The sequence below is a fragment of the Oncorhynchus clarkii genome, chromosome 5 (assembly GCF_045791955.1).
Source record: "Oncorhynchus clarkii lewisi isolate Uvic-CL-2024 chromosome 5, UVic_Ocla_1.0, whole genome shotgun sequence".
Lineage (NCBI taxonomy): Eukaryota > Metazoa > Chordata > Actinopteri > Salmoniformes > Salmonidae > Oncorhynchus > Oncorhynchus clarkii.
This window is the reverse complement of record NC_092151.1, coordinates 31,950,095-31,969,827: the sequence shown is the minus strand read 5'-3', so window position 1 is coordinate 31,969,827 and position 19,733 is coordinate 31,950,095. Positions and strand designations below refer to the sequence as shown.

At 45.0% G+C, this 19,733-nt stretch overlaps 1 protein-coding gene across 3 annotated transcripts in view; it reads right to left on the bottom strand.

Annotated features, from left to right (window-relative positions):
• LOC139408647 (nucleoporin 214) overlaps nt 1-19,733 on the bottom strand; it is a 74,954-nt gene that overhangs the window by 24,623 nt on the left and 30,598 nt on the right. For all 3 annotated transcript variants that reach the window (XM_071152801.1, XM_071152802.1, XM_071152800.1), the window contains exons 24-30: nt 19,405-19,513; nt 14,335-14,413; nt 13,422-13,494; nt 13,066-13,165; nt 12,883-12,932; nt 11,164-12,708; nt 130-197 (exon numbers count right to left, since the gene is read on the bottom strand). In XM_071152801.1, coding sequence (XP_071008902.1) covers nt 130-197; nt 11,164-12,708; nt 12,883-12,932; nt 13,066-13,165; nt 13,422-13,494; nt 14,335-14,413; nt 19,405-19,513 — 2,024 coding nt within the window. The remainder of the gene's footprint in view (nt 1-129; nt 198-11,163; nt 12,709-12,882; nt 12,933-13,065; nt 13,166-13,421; nt 13,495-14,334; nt 14,414-19,404; nt 19,514-19,733) is intronic.

Below are 19,733 nucleotides of genomic sequence, written 5' to 3'. Positions count from 1 at the left end.
ATCTACCGTGTATGTGAGTGGTGTGGTCGCATTTGAAGAGGGATATTTGGGGGTCTTCTACTGAAGTGTTACATATCAAATGGTAGGAAGGTTTCATATTTTACACACATAGTAAAATGTGAATGTTACCTGTCCAAAGACACTCCCACCACTGGGCTGTTGACCAAACACTGAGGTAGTGGAGGAGCTTCCGAAAGCTGGGAGCGAAGAAGACAGAAAACAAATTAGATATATACTGAGAGAACAAAACATTAGGAACACCTTCCTAATATTGAGTTTCATCCTCTTCTGCCCTCAGAACAGCCTCAATTAGTCGGGGAATGGAATCTCCAAGGTGTTGAAATAGCTCCACAGGGATGCTGGCCCATGTTGACTCCAATGCCCATGTTGACTCCAAGTTGTGTCAAGTTTGCTGGATGTCCTTTGGGTATTGGACTATTCTTGATAAACACGGGAAACTGTTGACTCAAACTGGTGTGTCTGGCACCTAGTACCGTTCAAAGACATTTAAATATTTTGTCTTGCCCATTCACCCTCAATGGCACACATACACAATCCATGTCTCAAGGTTTAAAAATCATTCTTTAACCGGTCTATTTCTCTTCATCTACACTGATTTGAAGTGGATTTAACATGTGACATCAATAAGGGATCATAGCTTTCACGTGATCAGTCCGTCATGGAAAGTGTTCCAAATGTCTTGTACTCTCAGTGTATTTTGCAGGCTATGCACTTCTACAATAAATCCATGCACAACATCACAAATTACGCTTGGGATGTGCAGTCTTAAGGTTAGCGATGATGACAGTGGTAGGAAGTAAGAAATGTGGGTGTGTGTACACTGCTAGTGCAGTCATTTGATGGCTGGTCTCGTTCCAGTAGCATTAGACTAAGGCGACAGAGAACCCTTTTCCTCACAGGTTATTGATGACTGAAGGGGGGGGGGGGGGGGGGGGAGACGATGGAGCAGAAAGAGACAAATTCCCACCCTCTCCACTAGGGTTGCACATTTTGGGGAATATTAAGAGGTGGAAACTTTCCGTGGGAATTAAAGGGAATATATGGGAATTAACGGAAATATATGCAAACTAATATTAATACCATTTAAATGTAGATGTTTTTTTGCATTGGATATATTTACCATATCATATGGAGACAGAAACAAACCCTTTACCTTATCATAAGCAGACAACTGCAAATGATTAAATCATTCCAATAGAAATAAAATAAAAATATTTAGTTACGAATTGAACTTTAATTCAATGAGTCGACTCTCCACATTGGATGATTTCACTGAACAACAAAAAGGGAATATTGAATGATCCCCAATGATCCATTGCATCTCCCAAAAACATTTTCAACATACATCTGTAAAATTATAGTCTAGAAACTAAAGCTTTGGTTGTCTTCCTCTCAGGCTTTCATGTCTTCTCCCTGGACCTCCTCAATGTCCACCTTTTGAACATCAGACTCTGAAGCCTCATCTTCACTGTCACTTTCCAACCTTGAGGATGGCTCGTTGTCGGGCTCAAAAAGCCTCAAATTTGCCCGGATGGCCAGGTCAGCCTATTGCGTGCTTTGGTGTGTGTGTTCCCAAACAAGGACCAGTTGCGCTCTGAGGCGACTGATGTTGGTGGGATTTGGAGGATGGAGGCAACAGGGGAAAGAGCCTCAGATGCAAAGTCCCTTCCACCAGGTGGCTGATGAGATATGTTGGCACAACTGCCATATTGCATCTCCATCCCAAAGCCCTTGCTTGGAAGTGTACTTCGCCAGACTGCCAAGAACCTTGTCCTCATCCAGGCCAAGGAGGCGAGACAAGGCAGTGATTACACTATAGGCCTTGTCGATTTCTGCACCAGACAGGATGCTCTTGCCAGCATACTTGGGGTCCAACATGTACGCTGCGGCGTGTATGGGCCTCAGGCAGAAGTCTTCAAGACTTTTGATGCATTTCAGAACTGCAGTTTCTTCTTCTTGGAGCAACAGTGAAGTGGGAAGGGCAGTACGGATTTATTCTCTTACATCTGCAAGCAGAATCTGAACATCAGACAGGATGGCATTGTCTCCCTCAATCGGTGCAATGGCTAATGCTATAGGTTTCAGGCTGCTTACCACTCTCTCCCAAAATATATCATCCAGGAGGATCCTCTAGATGGGGCTGTCCATATCGGCAGACTGTGATATGGCCATTTCTTGGAGAGACTCCTTTCCCTCCAGGAGACTGTCATAAATGACAACACCACCCCAACGGGTATTGCTGGGCATCTTCAATGTGGTGCTCTTATTCTTCTCACTGCTTGGTGAGGTAGATTGCTGCAAAAACTTGATGAACCTTCACATACCTAACCATTTCTCTTGCACAGTGTATCCATTGTTCTCAGTTCCATGATGTCCTTGAGGAGCAGATTCAATGCATGAGCAGCACAGCCAATGGGTGTGATGTGAGGGTAGGAATCCTCCACTTTAGACCAAGCAGCAGTTCGTTTTTGCTACCATGTGGGTTTTAGCTTGTTTGAGCCTGCTAACTGAGGAGTGTTAATTCACCTGTTTCCATACATGTTTCATTTTAAAACATTTATCTTACTAAGGAGTTGTTAAATTGAACTGCTTAACTATTTATCTGTATATGAAATTGTTTTTTTCAACTAATCTTTACAGGAAAATGCCACTGGCACTATCTGATGTGTGGAGACATTTCACTGCAGCTAATATAGAAATTGTTAAAAAGTTAGAAATGATTTAAACACTTTGTTGCAGGCTACTATTTACTAGAAAACAAAAAAATCCTGTATGTCATCTAAAATATATTCACCCCACCCAGTATTGTAATCAAACCTTACCAGAAAGCATGTAGTCCTTGGCTCAGACAGTGTAGTAGTGTGGGTTCAAAAGCATCTCATTAGTGTGCAAGATCTTGAGAATCAGGTGTACATGTGATGGAAGAATGCACTGTGCATGCAGAGGTTTGCGATTCCATTGAATTCAGGATACTTTAACCAAAATATGCCACAAGACCTAGAATTGCCTTGTGTATCTCACCAAAAAAGGTTCACTGTTATAAGCTAACTTTTTAATGAATTTAAGTAAAAATTCCAGAAACTTACCGGAAAGTTTACGACCCTTTGTAACCCTACTCTCTACTTATATTTCTGACACAATGCCCCTGGGTACACTGGAAATGTATGAAGTGTGATCAGCCTTCTGACAAATTCTAGATGGATGGAACTTTTGTGTGTGCGGCAAAGCGTGTGCTGTGTGTGAGAAAGCCAGCGGATCCCAGGATATCTCCCAACTCCCCATATCCCTGGGCCTCTGCTCATTCCCTGTTTAAAATTGGCATCTTTTAGAAAGCTGGCTGTACGACTGTCCATAAAATCCCTCATGCCCAGAGTCAATTTCCCCATAATAATCCATCGGAAAATGTTGTCTTTTCAGCGTATGGGGACTGCCCTTCAAATGAATGCTGTGACTGCCTTTAGTCTGGGCCCAGGAACTTGGCAATGGAACTCACCCATCTCTGAAATTACAAAACTAATTCAAGACACCCACGCACAACATTGTGTGGGGCTCGAATTAGTCCATGTGTGGTGTTTTTTTTTTTTTAAACAGGCAGAGGCGTAAAATAAATGCTTCTGACTCTGTATACACATTCTCTAAAAAGTAACACTATTTGTCAATGGGGCATTAACAGTTTTTTATGAATGAGCGTTCATAGGCACAGTTTGAAAACGTGCTCCAAAATAAAAACGTAACAGTCCGTTGGCAAGTTCACATACCGTATCTACACTGACAATATGCTGAGTGTAATAACTCCCCAGCCATGAAGGGGACAGACATAATACATGGGAATGAAGAACACGCATCCAGACTCAATAGGAATTCTAGGGACATTTACAGTGTGACATGTTGCTGTACTGGCGTGGCTAGTTGGCTATTGTAGATCGAACACAGCCTGCTGGTCACCTCAGGCCCACACAAAGACATTTAGAAACAGACAGACTATGACCCTGGCTATTAACACTCCCTTAGATATCACTCAGCATCTCTCTACATAATGAATTCATAAAAATCACCCCTAGGGATATACTGCAAAGTATCTCTGATTTCCTCAAAATGGAGCATTCTTATTGGACAAGTTCAGGTGGTTAAGCCTACTCCTCGGTTTCAAGACAGATTCCACAGTCTGGTCTTCGGCTATGTCTTACTCAATCAAGCTCTGTTAAGTGTGACAGGGACCAGGCCTGCTCTGATGCAGGGTAATGTAATTCATGTTGAACATTCTATAGGCTCTGCAGTGCAGACAAATGACCGTCTGACCCAGGGCTGCTCTCCTCACTGCATCGATTGCCTTGCTTAAACAGTAAAAACTGACAAAGGCATGTAAACCAGTGAGCACACACACCTTAGTTCAATTAACCCCCCATCACAACCTCCTCCTTTACAGATAAATAGGAACATATTTTCTCTTCACCTCATGACTTTCAGACCGTGTGACCCTGCTTCCTCCAAACAATATCAACATAATGCATGCGTCAGGCACAACTTCCTCTAGGTAGATCTGATTATGTCCAGTTAGCCGGAACAATTATGGGGGATTAAATGTTAAGAGCTTTGTATAGATAAAAGGAAAAAGTAATCACATCATGGAATGTAAGCCTCTCTCTACTATTTGCAATGTAGGCCTACGGCCAGACAGATACACTGAGGTAAAACAGAATTAACCTATCTGGTTGGGAACACTTAACCCTAGGACAGACACAGTGAACTTGGTCCTGTAACTGCGGAGTTGTACCACATAGAGATCAGCTGTCTCTCCCTGCGGCCAACCCATCCTTTTGGCACGCGGGAGAATTCAGAGAATCCCTGGGAATGGGGAAACTCTCTCAGCCCAACACCCCAATTTTCTCACCCACTGCCACGCCTTAGCCTACACTGCCGACAACATTCACAGTTCACACCCTCTCCTTTTACCCACCCAACAGTCTCCAACCCAAAGCCACCCCACATATCCCATCACTCCCACCCCCTCCATCTGACTGACTCCAGTAACCCAGAGAGGCCAGCCAGCTGCTGGGCTGTCTGGGACACACTAACCTCTGACCTGGGTTACTTTCCCTAGCAGTCAAATCCACACTTTGACAGCCCACTTCTGCTTAATTAAAAAGGTTCAGTATATAATCTCTTCAAAACACATTACAAGGGCTTAGTTTATTTCATCATCATTATGGCACTTGGTTAGTGGTAGTGTAATTTTTTTTATTTTAAGGGGTGGATCAGCTTAATATTGCAGAAAGATTGTTGCTTCCATCAATGTAATTGTCTGCATCATTTCATTTCATTTTTGGTAAATACACTGCTCAAAAAAAATAAAGGGAACACTTAAACAACGCAATGTAACTCCAAGTCAATCACACTTCTGTGAAATCAAACTGTCCACTTAGGAAGCAACACTGATTGACAATAAATTTCACATGCTGTTGTGCAAATGGAATAGACAACAGGTGGAAATTATATGCAATTAGCAAGACACCCCCAATAAAGGAGTGGTTCTGCAGGTGATAACCAGACCACTTCTCAGTTCCTATGCTTCCTGGCTGATGTTTTGGTCACTTTTGAATGCTGCCGGTGCTTTCACTCTAGTGGTAGCATGAGACGGAGTCTACAACCCACACAAGTGGCTCAGGTAGTGTAGCTCATCCAGGATTGCACATCAATGCGAGATGTGGCAAGAAGGTTTGCTGTGTCTGTCAGCGTAGTGTCCAGAGCATGGAGGCGCTACCAGGAGACAGGCCAGTACATCAGGAGACGTGGAGGAGGCCGTAGGAGGGCAACAACCCAGCAGCAGGACCGCTACCTCCACCTTTGTGCAAGGAGGAGCAGGAGGAGCACTGCCAGAGCCCTGCAAAATGACCTCCAGCAGGCCACAAATGTGCATGTGTCTGCTCAAACGGTCAGAAACAGACTCCATAAGGGTGGTATGAGGGCCCGACGTCCACAGGTGAGGGCTGTGCTTACACCGTGCAGGACGTTTGGCATTTGCCAGAGAACACCAAGATTGGCAAATTCGCCACTGGCGCCCTGTGCTCTTCACAGATGAAAGCAGGTTCACACTGAGCACATGTGACAGACGTGACAGTCTGGAGACGCCGTGGAGAACGTTCTGCTGCCTGCAACATTCTCCAGCATGACGGGTTTGGCGGTGGGTCAGTCATGGTGGGGGTGGCATTTCTTTGGGGGGGCCGCACAGCCCTCTATGTGCTTGCCAGAGGTAGCCTGACTGCCATTAGGTACCTAGATGAGATCCTCAGACTCCTTGTGAGACCATATGCTGGTGCGGTTGGCCCTGGATTCCTCCTAATGCAAGACAATGCTAGACCTCATGTGGCTGGAGTGTGTCAGCAGTTCCTGCAAGAGGAAGGCATTGATGCTATGGACCGCCCGTTCCCCAGACCTGAATCCAATTGAGCACATCTGGGACATCATGTCTCGTTCCATCCACCAACGCCACGTTGCACCACAGACTGTCCAGGAGTTGGCGGATGCTTTAGTCCAGGTCTGGGAGGAGATCCCTCAGGAGACCATCCGCCACCTCATCAGGAGCATGCCCAGACGTTGTAGGGAGGTCATACAGGCACGTGGAGGCCACACACACTACTGAGCCTCATTTTGACTTGTTTTAAGGACATTACATCAAAGTTGGATCAGCCTGTAGTGTGGTTTTCCACTTTAATTTTGAGTGTGACTCCAAATCCAGACCTCCATGGGTTGATAAATTTGATTTCCATTGATCATTTTTGTGTGATTTTGTTGTCAGCACATTCAACTATGTAAAGAAATAAGTATTTAATAAGAATATTTCATTCATTCAGATCTAGGATGTGTTATTTTAGTGTTCCCTTTATTTTTTTGAGCAGTGTATATACAGTGGGGCAAAAAAGTATTTAGTCAGACACCAATTGTGCAAGTTCTCCCAGTCCCTGGCGACGTAGTGTGTTACTGATGGTAGGCTTTGTTACTTTGGTCCCAGCTCTCTGCAGGTCATTCACTAGGTCCCCCCGTGTGGTTCTGAGATTTTTGCTCACTGTTCTTGTGATCATTTTGACCCCACGGGGTGAGATCTTGAGTGGAGCCCCAGATCGAGGGAGATTATCAGTGGTCTTGTATGTCTTCCATTTCCTAATAATTGCTCCCACAGTTGATTTCTTCAAACCAAGCTGCTTACCTATTGCAGATTAAGTCACCCCAGCCTGGTGCAGGTCTACAATTTTGTTTCTGGTGTCCTTTGACAGCTCTTTGGTCTTGGCCATAGTGGAGTTTGGAGTGTGACTGTTTGAGGTTGTGGACATGTGTCTTTTATACTGATAACAAGTTCAAACAGGTGCCATTAATACAGGTAACGAGTGGAGGACAGAGGAGCCTCTTAAAGAAGAAGTTACAGGTCTGTGAGAGCCAGAAATCTTGCTTGTTTGTAGGTGACCAAATACTTATTTTCCACCATAATTTGCAAATAAATTCATTAAAAATCCTACAAATGTGATTTTTTGTGGAATTTTTTTTCTCATTTTGTCGGTCATAGTTGAAGTGTACTTATGATGAAAATTACAGGCCTCTCATCTTTTTAAGTGGGAGAACTTGCACAATTGGTGGCTGACTAAATACTTTTTTGCCCCACTGTATATCCATGTACATACACATATGCATACCTATATAGATTTTTTTTATTTTTTATATACATTTATTATTCCCCGCAAACCCTACTGGGGGTAGGGTTTGCGGGGAATAATAAATGTATATTAAAAAAAAAAAAAATCTATATAGGTATGCATATGTGTATGTACATGGATATACAGTGGGGCAAAAAAGTGGAGTAAACAAATAAACAATAACACTTAGGCTTCTTCCTTCAGTTTATACATCTTATTACACATTTTACAGACACAATCTATTTTACAATAATTATATTTTGTTTGTTTTTAGTCCTGGCCTTCCTCTATTTCTGACGTCCATCCAGTTTCATTTCTATTTGTAACTGTGCTATTTTACAAAATGTTTGAACCTATATACATTTTACAGACCCCATATGTTTTACATTGGTTATCTTGTTATTAGTCCCACCCTTCAGCTCCATTCAACCTCTCCCATCTATCTCTCAACACCATCCATTTTGGATTTCTATTTGCCATATATTTTTCAACTGTGCTGTGATGCATCACAAAAGTACATAACCTTTCTATTCTCATAGCTTCTACAGATTGTAAATTAAAAATAAACATTGTTGCTAAAATAATTATTTTATTATTGATTGATTGACTATGGCTTTTCAAATCACCCAGTATTACCATCTGCAGCATTAGTTCTAGGCAAACGTTGCAATTCTTCAGCCATTCCTGGACCTGTGACCAAAAACGAGCTACATTTTGGACAGTACCAAAATAAATGATCTAATGACTCTGCCTCCTCACAGCAAAATCTGCAGAGCTGGGAATATTGTATCCCCATTTATATAACATTCTATTGGTTGCAAGAATTTTGTATTGTAATTTAAATAGAAAAATTTGAAGTTATGAATCCGGCTTTGTTTTGCGCATCAGTTCATAAACCATGTGCCATGGAATGTGTACATTGAAAATCACTGGTGGTAGTGTAATTTGCATGTAGCCTAAAGTGTGCACCTTATCATACTGGGGGTTACAGTGTCAAAGTCGAACAAACTTGCCCCTATATGTACAGATCGGTAATCAGCTAACCACCATTCCAACCCTAACCATATCTGTACCAGGTGAAACACAAAACTGACCCTAGACCTGTGTTTAGTGCCAACTTCCTCCAACATAGTAGTTTACAGAGTCCCTATTTGTATTTATATTGGATCCCCTCTTCCTGGGATCCAGCAAAATTGAGGCAGTTACAGTGCCTTGCGAAAGTATTCGGCCCCCTTGAACTTTGCGACCTTTTGCCACATTTCAGGCTTCAAACATAAAGATATAAAACTGTATTTTTTTGTGAAGAATCAACAACAAGTGGGACACAATCATGAAGTGGAACGACATTTATTGGATATTTCAAACTTTTTTAACAAATCAAAAACTGAAAAATTGGGCGTGCAAAATTATTCAGCCCCCTTAAGTTAATACTTTGTAGCGCCACCTTTTGCTGCGATTAAAGCTGTAAGTCGCTTGGGGTATGTCTCTATCAGTTTTGCACATCGAGAGACTGACATTTTTTCCCATTCCTCCTTGCAAAACAGCTCGAGCTCAGTGAGGTTGGATGGAGAGCATTTGTGAACAGCAGTTTTCAGTTCTTTCCACAGATTCTCGATTGGATTCAGGTCTGGACTTTGACTTGGCCATTCTAACACCTGGATATGTTTATTTTTGAACCATTCCATTGTAGATTTTGCTTTATGTTTTGGATCATTGTCTTGTTGGAAGACAAATCTCCGTCCCAGTCTCAGGTCTTTTGCAGACTCCATCAGGTTTTCTTCCAGAATGGTCCTGTATTTGGCTCCATCCATCTTCCCATCAATTTTAACCATCTTCCCTGTCCCTGCTGAAGAAAAGCAGGCCCAAACCATGATGCTGCCACCACCATGTTTGACAGTGGGGATGGTGTGTTCAGCTGTGTTGCTTTTACGCCAAACATAACATTTTGCATTGTTGCCAAAAAGTTCAATTTTGGTTTCATCTGACCAGAGCACCTTCTTCCACATGTTTGGTGTGTCTCCCAGGTGGCTTGTGGCAAACTTTAAACAACACTTTTTATGGATATCTTTAAGAAATGGCTTTCTTCTTGCCACTCTTCCATAAAGGCCAGATTTGTGGTCTTGGTAGATTTGCAGTGGTCTGATACTCCTTCCATTTCAATATTATCGCTTGCACAGTGCTCCTTGGGATGTTTAAAGCTTGGGAAATCTTTTTGTATCCAAATCCGGCTTTAAACTTCTTCACAACAGTATCTCGGACCTGCCTGGTGTGTTTCTTGTTCTTCATGATGCTCTCTGCGCTTTTAACGGACCTCTGAGACTATCACAGTGCAGGTGCATTTATACGGAGACTTGATTACACACAGGTGGATTGTATTTATCATCATTAGTCATTTAGGTCAACATTGGATCATTCAGAGATCCTCACTGAACTTCTGGAGAGAGTTTGCTGCACTGAAAGTAAAGGGGCTGAATAATTTTGCACGCCCAATTTTTCAGTTTTTGATTTGTTAAAAAAGTTTGAAATATCCAATAAATGTCGTTCCACTTCATGATTGTGTCCCACTTGTTGTTGATTCTTCACAAAAAAATACAGTTTTATATCTTTATGTTTGAAGCCTGAAATGTGGCAAAAGGTCGCAAAGTTCAAGGGGGCCGAATACTTTCGCAAGGCACTGTATATACAATAAAACACCATTACATTTCTCAACACATTAAGTGTGTGCCACTACTATACTACCACATATCCACAACACAAAATCCATGTGTACGTGTGTGTACAGTGCATATGTTATCACGTGTGTGTCTTGTACCTGTTATCATGTGTGTCTGTACCTATGACCCATGAACATACGGAGCAGTATGGCCTGCCAGTACCAGCAGATCCTAACAGGCCCAGATGGATGGACTGGATGAGGCTGTATCAGAGAGTAGAGGGCTCCTCTCCTAGCTGCATTATCCTAATGGCCGTGATAAACACCTAATGATGCTGTTCAGTCCCAGACGGAAAACATCCATTTAAACACTTTGGCCGCAGCTCTGACTGTCAAGGATGCCCCATTGCCTATTTCCCTACCTATGCTATGTTTGTATAGGTGAACATAGTATTGCTAAAATTATAGTAGTCCTAAATACGGAATTTGGAGAGTATTTGTCGAAATCAACTAGAATCTGGTGATCCAATCCTGAAGCATTGAAGGTATTGTCTGATCCCTAAACAGATTGTAAATCCAGTCTAGAAGAGATAGAATGGCAGCTTGAGATGCCATCTGTGTAAATACTAGACTGGCTTAAAACAACCTCATACAGTTACGTGGTGACGTCCAAGGGACGGACCAAGTTCCAATAAGACGCTAACCTGAGCTGTCTGACACTACACTACTACATACAATACATTGGTGATGAATTCAAGGATGGAACCAGTATTAGTGCCTTTTCACAAACACAAACACACTCACCTGCAGTCTGTCCAAAGCTGAAACCAGTGGAGGATGTAGTGGTGGTGTTGCTTCCAAATGCAGAGCCTTGTCCAAACCCAGCACTCTGCTGCCCGAAGGCCGGGGTGGCGCTCGGCTGCCCAAACAGGCCTGTGCCCGTACTGCTGGCCGTACTGGCGCTGGGGGAGCCAAAGGAAAAGCCACTTGCATTGCTGACACTGAGGGCTCCAAACAAACCACCTCCACTAGCAGCGGTACTGGCAACTGCAGCAGGGGAGGCCACTGCGGGCTGTCCAAATCCGGGGTTGGCCCCAAATGCAGACTGGCCAAAACCGAAGCCACCGGCTACATTAGCAGCAGGCTGGCCAAACCCGCCTACTGTCTGTCCGAATACGGGTTTCCCGAAGCCAGCTGCTGCGCCTGTAGCAAGGGGAGCACCGAAGCCGGTGGAACCAAAGCCTCCAGCAGCCGATGAGGCTGGAGCGGGCTGCCCAAATACAGAGTTGGAGTTGGTAGGGGTGGTGGAGGCGGGGGCTGCAGTGTTGATGACCGGGGTGAGACTGGTGACGGCTACAGTTGTGCTAACTGCGATGACGGCTGGTGGCTGGGTGAAGATGGAGCCAGGTTTGTCCGAGCTGGGGGCCGGGTAGGCTAGTGGTGGGGCCTCCGGGGTGGGGGTGATTGCGGGTGGTGAGGCCTCAGGGGCAGGCGTGGACTCATGGACAGGCTCTGGGGTGGTGCTTGGGGCTGCCTGGGCTGGTGGGGTGATGGAGGCAGGGGGGAAAGAGGTGGTAGAGGTGGCGGGGGGAGCTGGGGGCGTTGGGGCTTTTTCAGGGATGGTAGGGGTGGGGGTGACAGAGGACTCTGGGGAGGTAGTAACCTCAGGCTCAGCAATAGGGGGGCTGACGGAGGGGCTGGGCTGTGAGGAAGAAGGCTCTAGGGGTGGAGTGGAGTCTGCCGGGGTGGTGGGGGTTTTGTGGTGCTCATTCTCCAGGGTGGTTGAGGGGGAAGAGAGGGGTGCCGCTAGGAGGCTGCTGAAGGAGGTGGCTGCTGATGTGGAGAACACAGGTTTAGTGACAGACAGGGCGGTTGGTTCGGGAGGCTTAAATGCAGCCTTGGATAAGTCTGTCAGGGTAGAATCTGCCTCACCAAATGCAGCCTCGGCTAGCTTCCCTTGCTGGAGGGCCAACCCAAAACTAAACTGGGCTGCCCCCGTGCCTAACCCTAGCGCCGCTCCGTTGTCCGGCTGACCAAAGCTAAACGCGGCCGCTGAGGGCTTCTCTTCGTCCCCCTGGCCAACACGTAGACCTGAGAAACTCCCCAGGGTCTCTCCTCCTACCACCTTGGGGGCCTGGGGCTCCACTCTGAGGGTGGGGGTGATGGAGGTGGGCTTCACAGGCTCGCCTGACATGCTGGGAAGAGGGGTCGGGGAGCCGTTGGCCCCCAGGGCGAGGGAGGTGGATTTGGGGGTGAAGGAGAAGGGTTCCTCCCCGGTAGAGGAGCCAAACATCATCTTGCCTGTGCTGCCGCCAGCGCTGCTGAAGGAGAATTTACTCACATCCTTTACTGGGAAGAGAGAAATGAACAGCAAATTTACAAACTACGCCCAACTCTTTCGAGTAATGGATTTCATAGATTATTACTTCATTGATATGGCATTCAACACACTATAACACTGACTTTACTGTCTACTAAAACTGATGTGTGGCATACATGGCTGTGCATGAGCGAGAAAGGTACCTGGTGGAGCTCCTTGGGGCGCAGAGGAGAAACTGAAGCCCCCGGCAGACCTGTCCAAAAGCATCATATAGTATGAGAAAACACAGTCAGCCAGTGGTCTATTTCTTTGATTCAACTTCCCTGTTTTCTAATCAAGGTCTGAAATGAAGTGTCCCTCTTTGACCCCTGACCCCAGAGACTCACGCTGCGATGAAGGAGAAGGCTTTGCTGCTCTGCTCCCCCAGTGACGGGGCTGAGCTGGAGGGGGGCAGGGAGACTAGGGCATCAGCTTTAGGGGGTCCGCCTGGGGGAGAGGAGATGGCATTAAATGAAGTATGATAATTAGGTTCAGTACACCTTTTTATACTAAGAGCTTATCAAATATGTAACGTACGGAATGTAATCAAATGGATGTAATGTATGAATGGTTCACTCAGATATTTTGTAGATTTCTAGTATATAAAAACCCTGGGAAAAATATATCAACTCTAGGTGGAAGGTGTTTTCCAGCATGTTTTGATGAGCATCTAAAACATCTCATCTTTACAGTGTGTACTTACCAAACACAAAACCCTGGGGGGAAGCTGAGCAGACACTCTCAGCGGACACCTTCAGTATGCCTTGAGTAGAATTCTGACAAGAAAAACAACAGAAGGACAGTTTAAACGTCTCTCTTTGCCAAGGCTTCAAAAACAACTACTAACAAAGAGGGTGAAAATAAGGCGGAGAAAAACACCCCCCCAAAAATGAAAAAGCCATGTTATTTTAGAGAACCCCAAAATCTACTTTCATGTTTATCATAAGTCAGAGCAAAATGTCATTTAGTTAATCTCAGTACTCAGACTTTGGAAACTGTTTATCACAAAACAGTGTTTTAGTGTTAACATTGTCTGTGTTTTTTCTGTGAGTGTATCGGTGTGTAGGCTATGCGTCATGAGTGCTTGGGTCTTCCCGTAAACTTGAACCTGGTTCGGAATGGGGTGTAATGTGTGTGTGAGAGTTCCCCTGTATGATTCAGTTCCCACCCAGTTGCGACTTCTATCGATCCATCGCTGGGACATGGGAGGAACCTGGGGCATTTCACAGCCCTGTGCACTCTAACCCATAACAACGCAGCCCAGCAGTCAGCCAACTAGACTGGAACTCCAGGAACTACACAGAGTTGGGGTGTAGGAGAGATATTCGGCCACTGATAGCACACAGATGAAACTCCTTGGTATTTATAAATAAACAATAACTTTCTATTGAACTTCCATTTGCCTCCGGTTGTAGCTGAATATCTCTTGCACGTGTATTCAGTTGGTTCCGTCTGCAAGTTGGTGACGTTTTACCTTGACTTGACTTTCTTAGAGCAGGGAGAAATGAGGCCTCTAGCTAGTAATACCCAGACAGCTGGCTTAAATGTATGGGAGTGTGATGTAGTTCACAGGATTTGACAGTTGGGAGGATGCCATACGGGCTGCTGATACTCACTCGTTTGGCCTGGTTGGTGTTGGCCACTGTAGCCAAAACCTGCTGAACAACCTGACCGACCGGGGCTGGGACTGAGGAGCTGAGAGAGGGAGAAAGAGGAAATAAAAAGAACCGTGCGCAACGAGTTGGATTCAAAGCATACATCACATTTCAAATACAGCCTAATTTCTCATCTCCTCCACTCCATTTCATCAGGAATTGCTTTCCGAAAGTTAACGAATACAAGTCAGCGATGAGGAGACACGCACATACTTACAACTGAGGTGTGATTGCTATTCACGCCACAAGTGATTAATTGGGGTGTTTGAGTGTGTGCATCAGCGCTTTGCATCAGCCTATAATTTACTACCCCACCTGCAAACACGCTGCATAACCCAAGGATAGTCTCATCCCAGACAAAAGCCAAGGCCATGTACGATACCTACAGTAGCGGATAGAATACAGAAGACAAAAGCCATAGAGCAATAGGCCTGCACTGCATTACTAAATATTCTTCAACATCAACCACTGCCACGGACAGACTATAGACAACTGAACCAAAACCATACTGGCGTGGATGGACACAATACAGGCCCAGTGTTGTGTCTGAGGGACCGACTGGCAGGGGAATGCATCTCTAAAATAAGCTGCCTATCAGACTGTCTGGCTGTGGTGGACTCGTTATTGTGAGCAGGGCTAATTTGGAAAATGGCCCCAGGGAGAATCCTGCCAAAATATTCAACCGCATCACAATAGAGCAGCAAGGCCTAGTAGAGAGTGAGGACCATCAATTACATCCTCTCAGAGAAACAGGGGCAGAGGGTTAGAGAACGAGCAAGGGTGAGATAGGGAGGCAAAGACATTGGGAGAGGGCAGAGAAGGAAAGAGAGCATGGCAGACAGTGACCGATTGGGAGAGAGGCATGGGAGAACTAAAGATGAAGAGGGATGGAGATAGAGGACAGAGAGAGAGCTGTTTGTGAGAGAGGTGATAAAAGAGAGGGAGATTGGGGCAGTGAATGCCGTGGGGGATGGCGAGACAAAGATGCACTCAGATTGCTAGCCTCTGCCGGCAGTGAATCAGATGTGATGGAGGCAGTGACCTGATAAAGCCGCCTAGCTGGAGCCTGTTTCTCTCGGCTGAGGCCCACATACACAAACCAGGGATGATGGCTCATCTCATGTGATGGACTCACCTCCAATAAGCTAGGACTCCACATCAGAGAACTACTGTACAGGGGACATCAACCTGACTAGGGACATAGTGGATCTTCTCTCTGGTGGAGGTGTGTGTATTTGGTAAAGTGACTGTGTTTCCTATGAGGTAGGTAGTGGTGATGAGTATGTATGTATGTATGTGTATAGATGCATAATATTTGGGTTAAGTGTGTGTTTAGTGGTTCTTTCAATGTGGGTGTCTGTCTGGTGGTTCTTGTAGTTCTGGATGAGGGGGCACAGAGCAGGTGGCAGAGCTGGGGATGATTACTCCGCTCATCAGCAACTCTACTCACGGCCGTCTCAGTGCTGCATCAGTATGAGCACCGCATCACCACAGGGCCTTGGGCAGCCCGCATCGATCAATACGCACAGGCACACACACAAAAGGAATGTGTGTGTTGAAGAAATGGCCTAAGCACTAAACAAAAGAAGAAACAGGCACACTGAACAGGCCTGACAGATAAGAGGTGATCAAAAAGCTAATGGGAAGCTCTACAGATCCTAGATCTTCCACTACAGATGTAAGCCGCTAAGGCCAGTGAGTTAGTAGAGAGGAGGATGTGTAGTGTAAAGTAACAGCTGAACCTGTGACAGGTTCAATCAAACGTTGATGAGTTTGAACTGTGAGGTACCAATGCTGTCATCTTGAGCCCCCACTTACTCAAGCATGCCCAAGTCAGGCCAGGAATGGCCACTGAAATCTCATTGACAACAGGGCCCCCTCCAGGGAGAAAGAGGTAGTGCAGGCTCTCCCCGTTAGCCAGTACTGTGCAGGAACCGGAGTAGCCTACATAACAGTAGTAGTCAGTAAACAGTGAAGCAAGCTATACATTTTAGAACTACTCAAACACCAGACACAACAGAGCTCCACACACTGCAGGAATTGGAAAGGTGTAATCGAAATGGTCTTCAATTGGAACCTCCATCATTTTGCTTATACCCATCTTATTCTTTCAGATCTGCAAAGGTGGGGGCTAGGAGTTGTTTAGGAACAGGGCCAAGTTCTCTTTGCTACAACATTTCCATAGTTACAAACATGTCCGTTTGGTGAGCGGCGTCTGTGTGTTGACCACTCCCCCTGTGCAGTGTGGACCTATCACCTTGGGTCAGCAACACACACTGTCAATTATTCAGTATCTCTCCATCAAAGTTGCATGGGCAGGCCTTACCCATGCATTAACTCAGAGAGATGGAAGAGCGCTCTGCCGTTGTCTGCTGTTTCCTTGGTACTAGAGGTCAAGCACAAACATAAGTACGCGCACGCACTGTAACCTGGCACCAACAGACATTTAGAAGCACTGCCATATATCAGCCTAGGTTTACAACTTGGCCGGCTTCATCACTGCCAGGCAGGCTAGGCCAGGCACCAGTGACCACCCTCTCCAGTGCAATGTTCCTGCTGCTAACACACTATAACTCTATCACACAGCCACTGAAGCCTAGAAATGGAAAGACCACCCCACAGATAAAATGAAATGAATTAATTGAAGTAAATCTTAATAGGAAGGATGCTACAGCTGGCTATATGCTTTGAGGTGTTCTGCTCTGTTTAAGTCATGTTGTGTGTGTGTGTGTGTGTGTGTGTGTGTGTGTGTGTGTGTGTGTGTGTAAGTAAAAGGCCATTAGATGACAGACGTGACACGAAAGAGAGAGACAGGGAAAGAAAGGGAGAGCGGAGGACAAAAAAGACAGAGGAGTTAGAGAGAGAAGTTGTGTGAGAGAAAACCCTATACTGCTGCGGCTGTGTTTTCCCCCATACACCAAATCCCATTCTCTGTCCGGATGTTGGCATCTGGCTGGCAGCAGCGCCTCTGATAATCTATACTGTCCACCCCAGTTCCACACTGTGGCTGGGGCAGGACAACACTACTGCAGTGAAGACAGGACAGGCTGGGGATATGGGTTCCTGCATATAACTCGTCTGAGAAGTAATCAGACCGGTTGTTATGGGTGACTCTTAGCTATGGGTGATTTAATGTGATGTCATGGGGAAAGATAAGGGACCAGGGTGAGACTAAGAGAGAAAGAGGATCTCCCTAGATAAGGATGATGGATAAAGTGCATTTCACACTCAAACGTAAGACTAACAACTATTCAAAACTCTATTTGTAAGCAAGGAAGGTCTTCTGAATAAACTGACATTTGGTGCAGTCAAACAATTTCATTCCAAAATACCAGATATTATCTAGAAAGAGCAGAACGTGTGCATTTATTTCTTATCGGCACTTAAGCATAAAATGAACTTTCCTTTTCCCCTTCCCCCAATAACATTTATTATAAAAACAAACTGCTGACGGTGCCAATTAAAGGGCCCCTCTCCCTCCAGTCTGACTGTGACATTGGGGACGTTGACATTCTCCCTCTGTCACTTTATGGGAACAGTTATACAGGGCTGTGCCAACATCTGTCCATCCTGGCGCCCCTTAGTCACTCCGGTATTGACATGACATGCACAGATGTCATCAACAGCCCTTTTATCACCAATGGCAGGGACTATTTAACTATTTAGTGCTACATAGTTAAATAGTTAACTAAATGGCTACCTGGACTGTCTGCATTGACTGTTTTTCCACTAACTCTTTTTTTTTTTTTTACCCCTTTTTCTCCCCAATTTTCGTGGTATCCAATTGTTGTAGTAGCTACTATCTTGTCTCATCGCTACAACTCCCGTACGGGCTCGGGAGAGACGAAGGTTGAAAGTCATGCGTCCTCCGATACACAACCACTGCGCCACCCGGGAGGCCTTCCACTAACTCTTGACTCATCACCTACGCTGCCGTTTCTGTTTATTATCTATCCTGTTGCCTAGTCACTTTATTCCTATCTACAGTAGGTACATATCTACCTCAATTTCCTCGTACCCCTGCACATCGACTCAGCACTGGTACCTCGTGTATATAACCAAGTTATCGTTACTCATTGTGTATTTTTTCCCTTGTGTTATATCATTTGTAAAATATTTCTCTGCATCGTTGGGAACCACTCACACTGTACACTGAAGTACAGTATGCAGCCCCACACACACAACCAGCATAGGCTCGTGCTGAAGTGGGCCCTCGTCCCTCAGGACGTAAACTCACCCACACACACACTTTATAACACGGTCCATTGCCCATGTGTGTGCCCATCCCCCACACACATGGACCCTTCATGCAGCACCAGTCTAGTCCCGTCACTGTCTGTACAGCACACCCGCTCACCCTGTTCTTTCTATTGCCCTTATTTGTGTGTGTAGCTGTCTCTTTCTGCATCAGCGAGTCATTGTAAATTTGCCTCGCCAAGCTAAAATAGCGATAACCCCTCTCTCCATCCACCATAGAGTAATCTGGCCCTCAGCAGAACCTCATTTTAAAGCCTTGCCTATCAGAAGACCCTGCATGGTTCAAACTAAAATACAGTATATACTGTACACCTTACGTTTATTAGACTACAAAGAGAGACTTTGTATTTCCGTGACTTTAAAAACATGTTTGTTTTTTAAAAGAGACAGTCTGTGGCAGACCCTGAGGGTCACAGCACTGTCAGCAGACCCTCACACTGCAGCACACAGAAGTTTTCAAATTAGACAAACAAAAACAAACAAGAAAGCTGCAGTGTACAGTAGTTATGTGGACTGTAGGTTATTTTTTACAGTAATGGTTAGATTGGAATCAGCCAACTATTGTAACGATATTAGATAGGACCCACTCAGCCCGTTCCTAATGAAATGTATTCACTGTCTACACATTTCTTATCTACATAATATTTTGTTTCATTTAATGTCCTTTCTAACTTTTGGGAATTTTAATCAGAAAAGGTGCCAAGCATTCTTGAGCCTAGACCCAAGGTGACGCCCTGATGAAGAGGGATAGTAATATTGATGATGATGGATTACCTGATCACAGTGGAGACAGGCGGTGGCAATCCTTTGTCATTGAGCTCCTGTACGTTGACCACCTGGGGAACAGTCTTCAGGGTGGACTCTGTCAGAGAGCCACTGACTGCTGGTTGACCACAAAGAAGAAACGTCAATGACAATTTGTCATTACAACTGACATTGGGACAACCAGACGCACATATTTTGTCACCTTTTCATTCAATCAATTCAAAATCATACCGGTCATGTTATTTTGGGTTAGCAACAGACTGATGTACACTTTATTCAGACGAATAGTCTCAATTGATTAAAACTTTAAACGTACTGTTTAAATAATTTAATGTAAT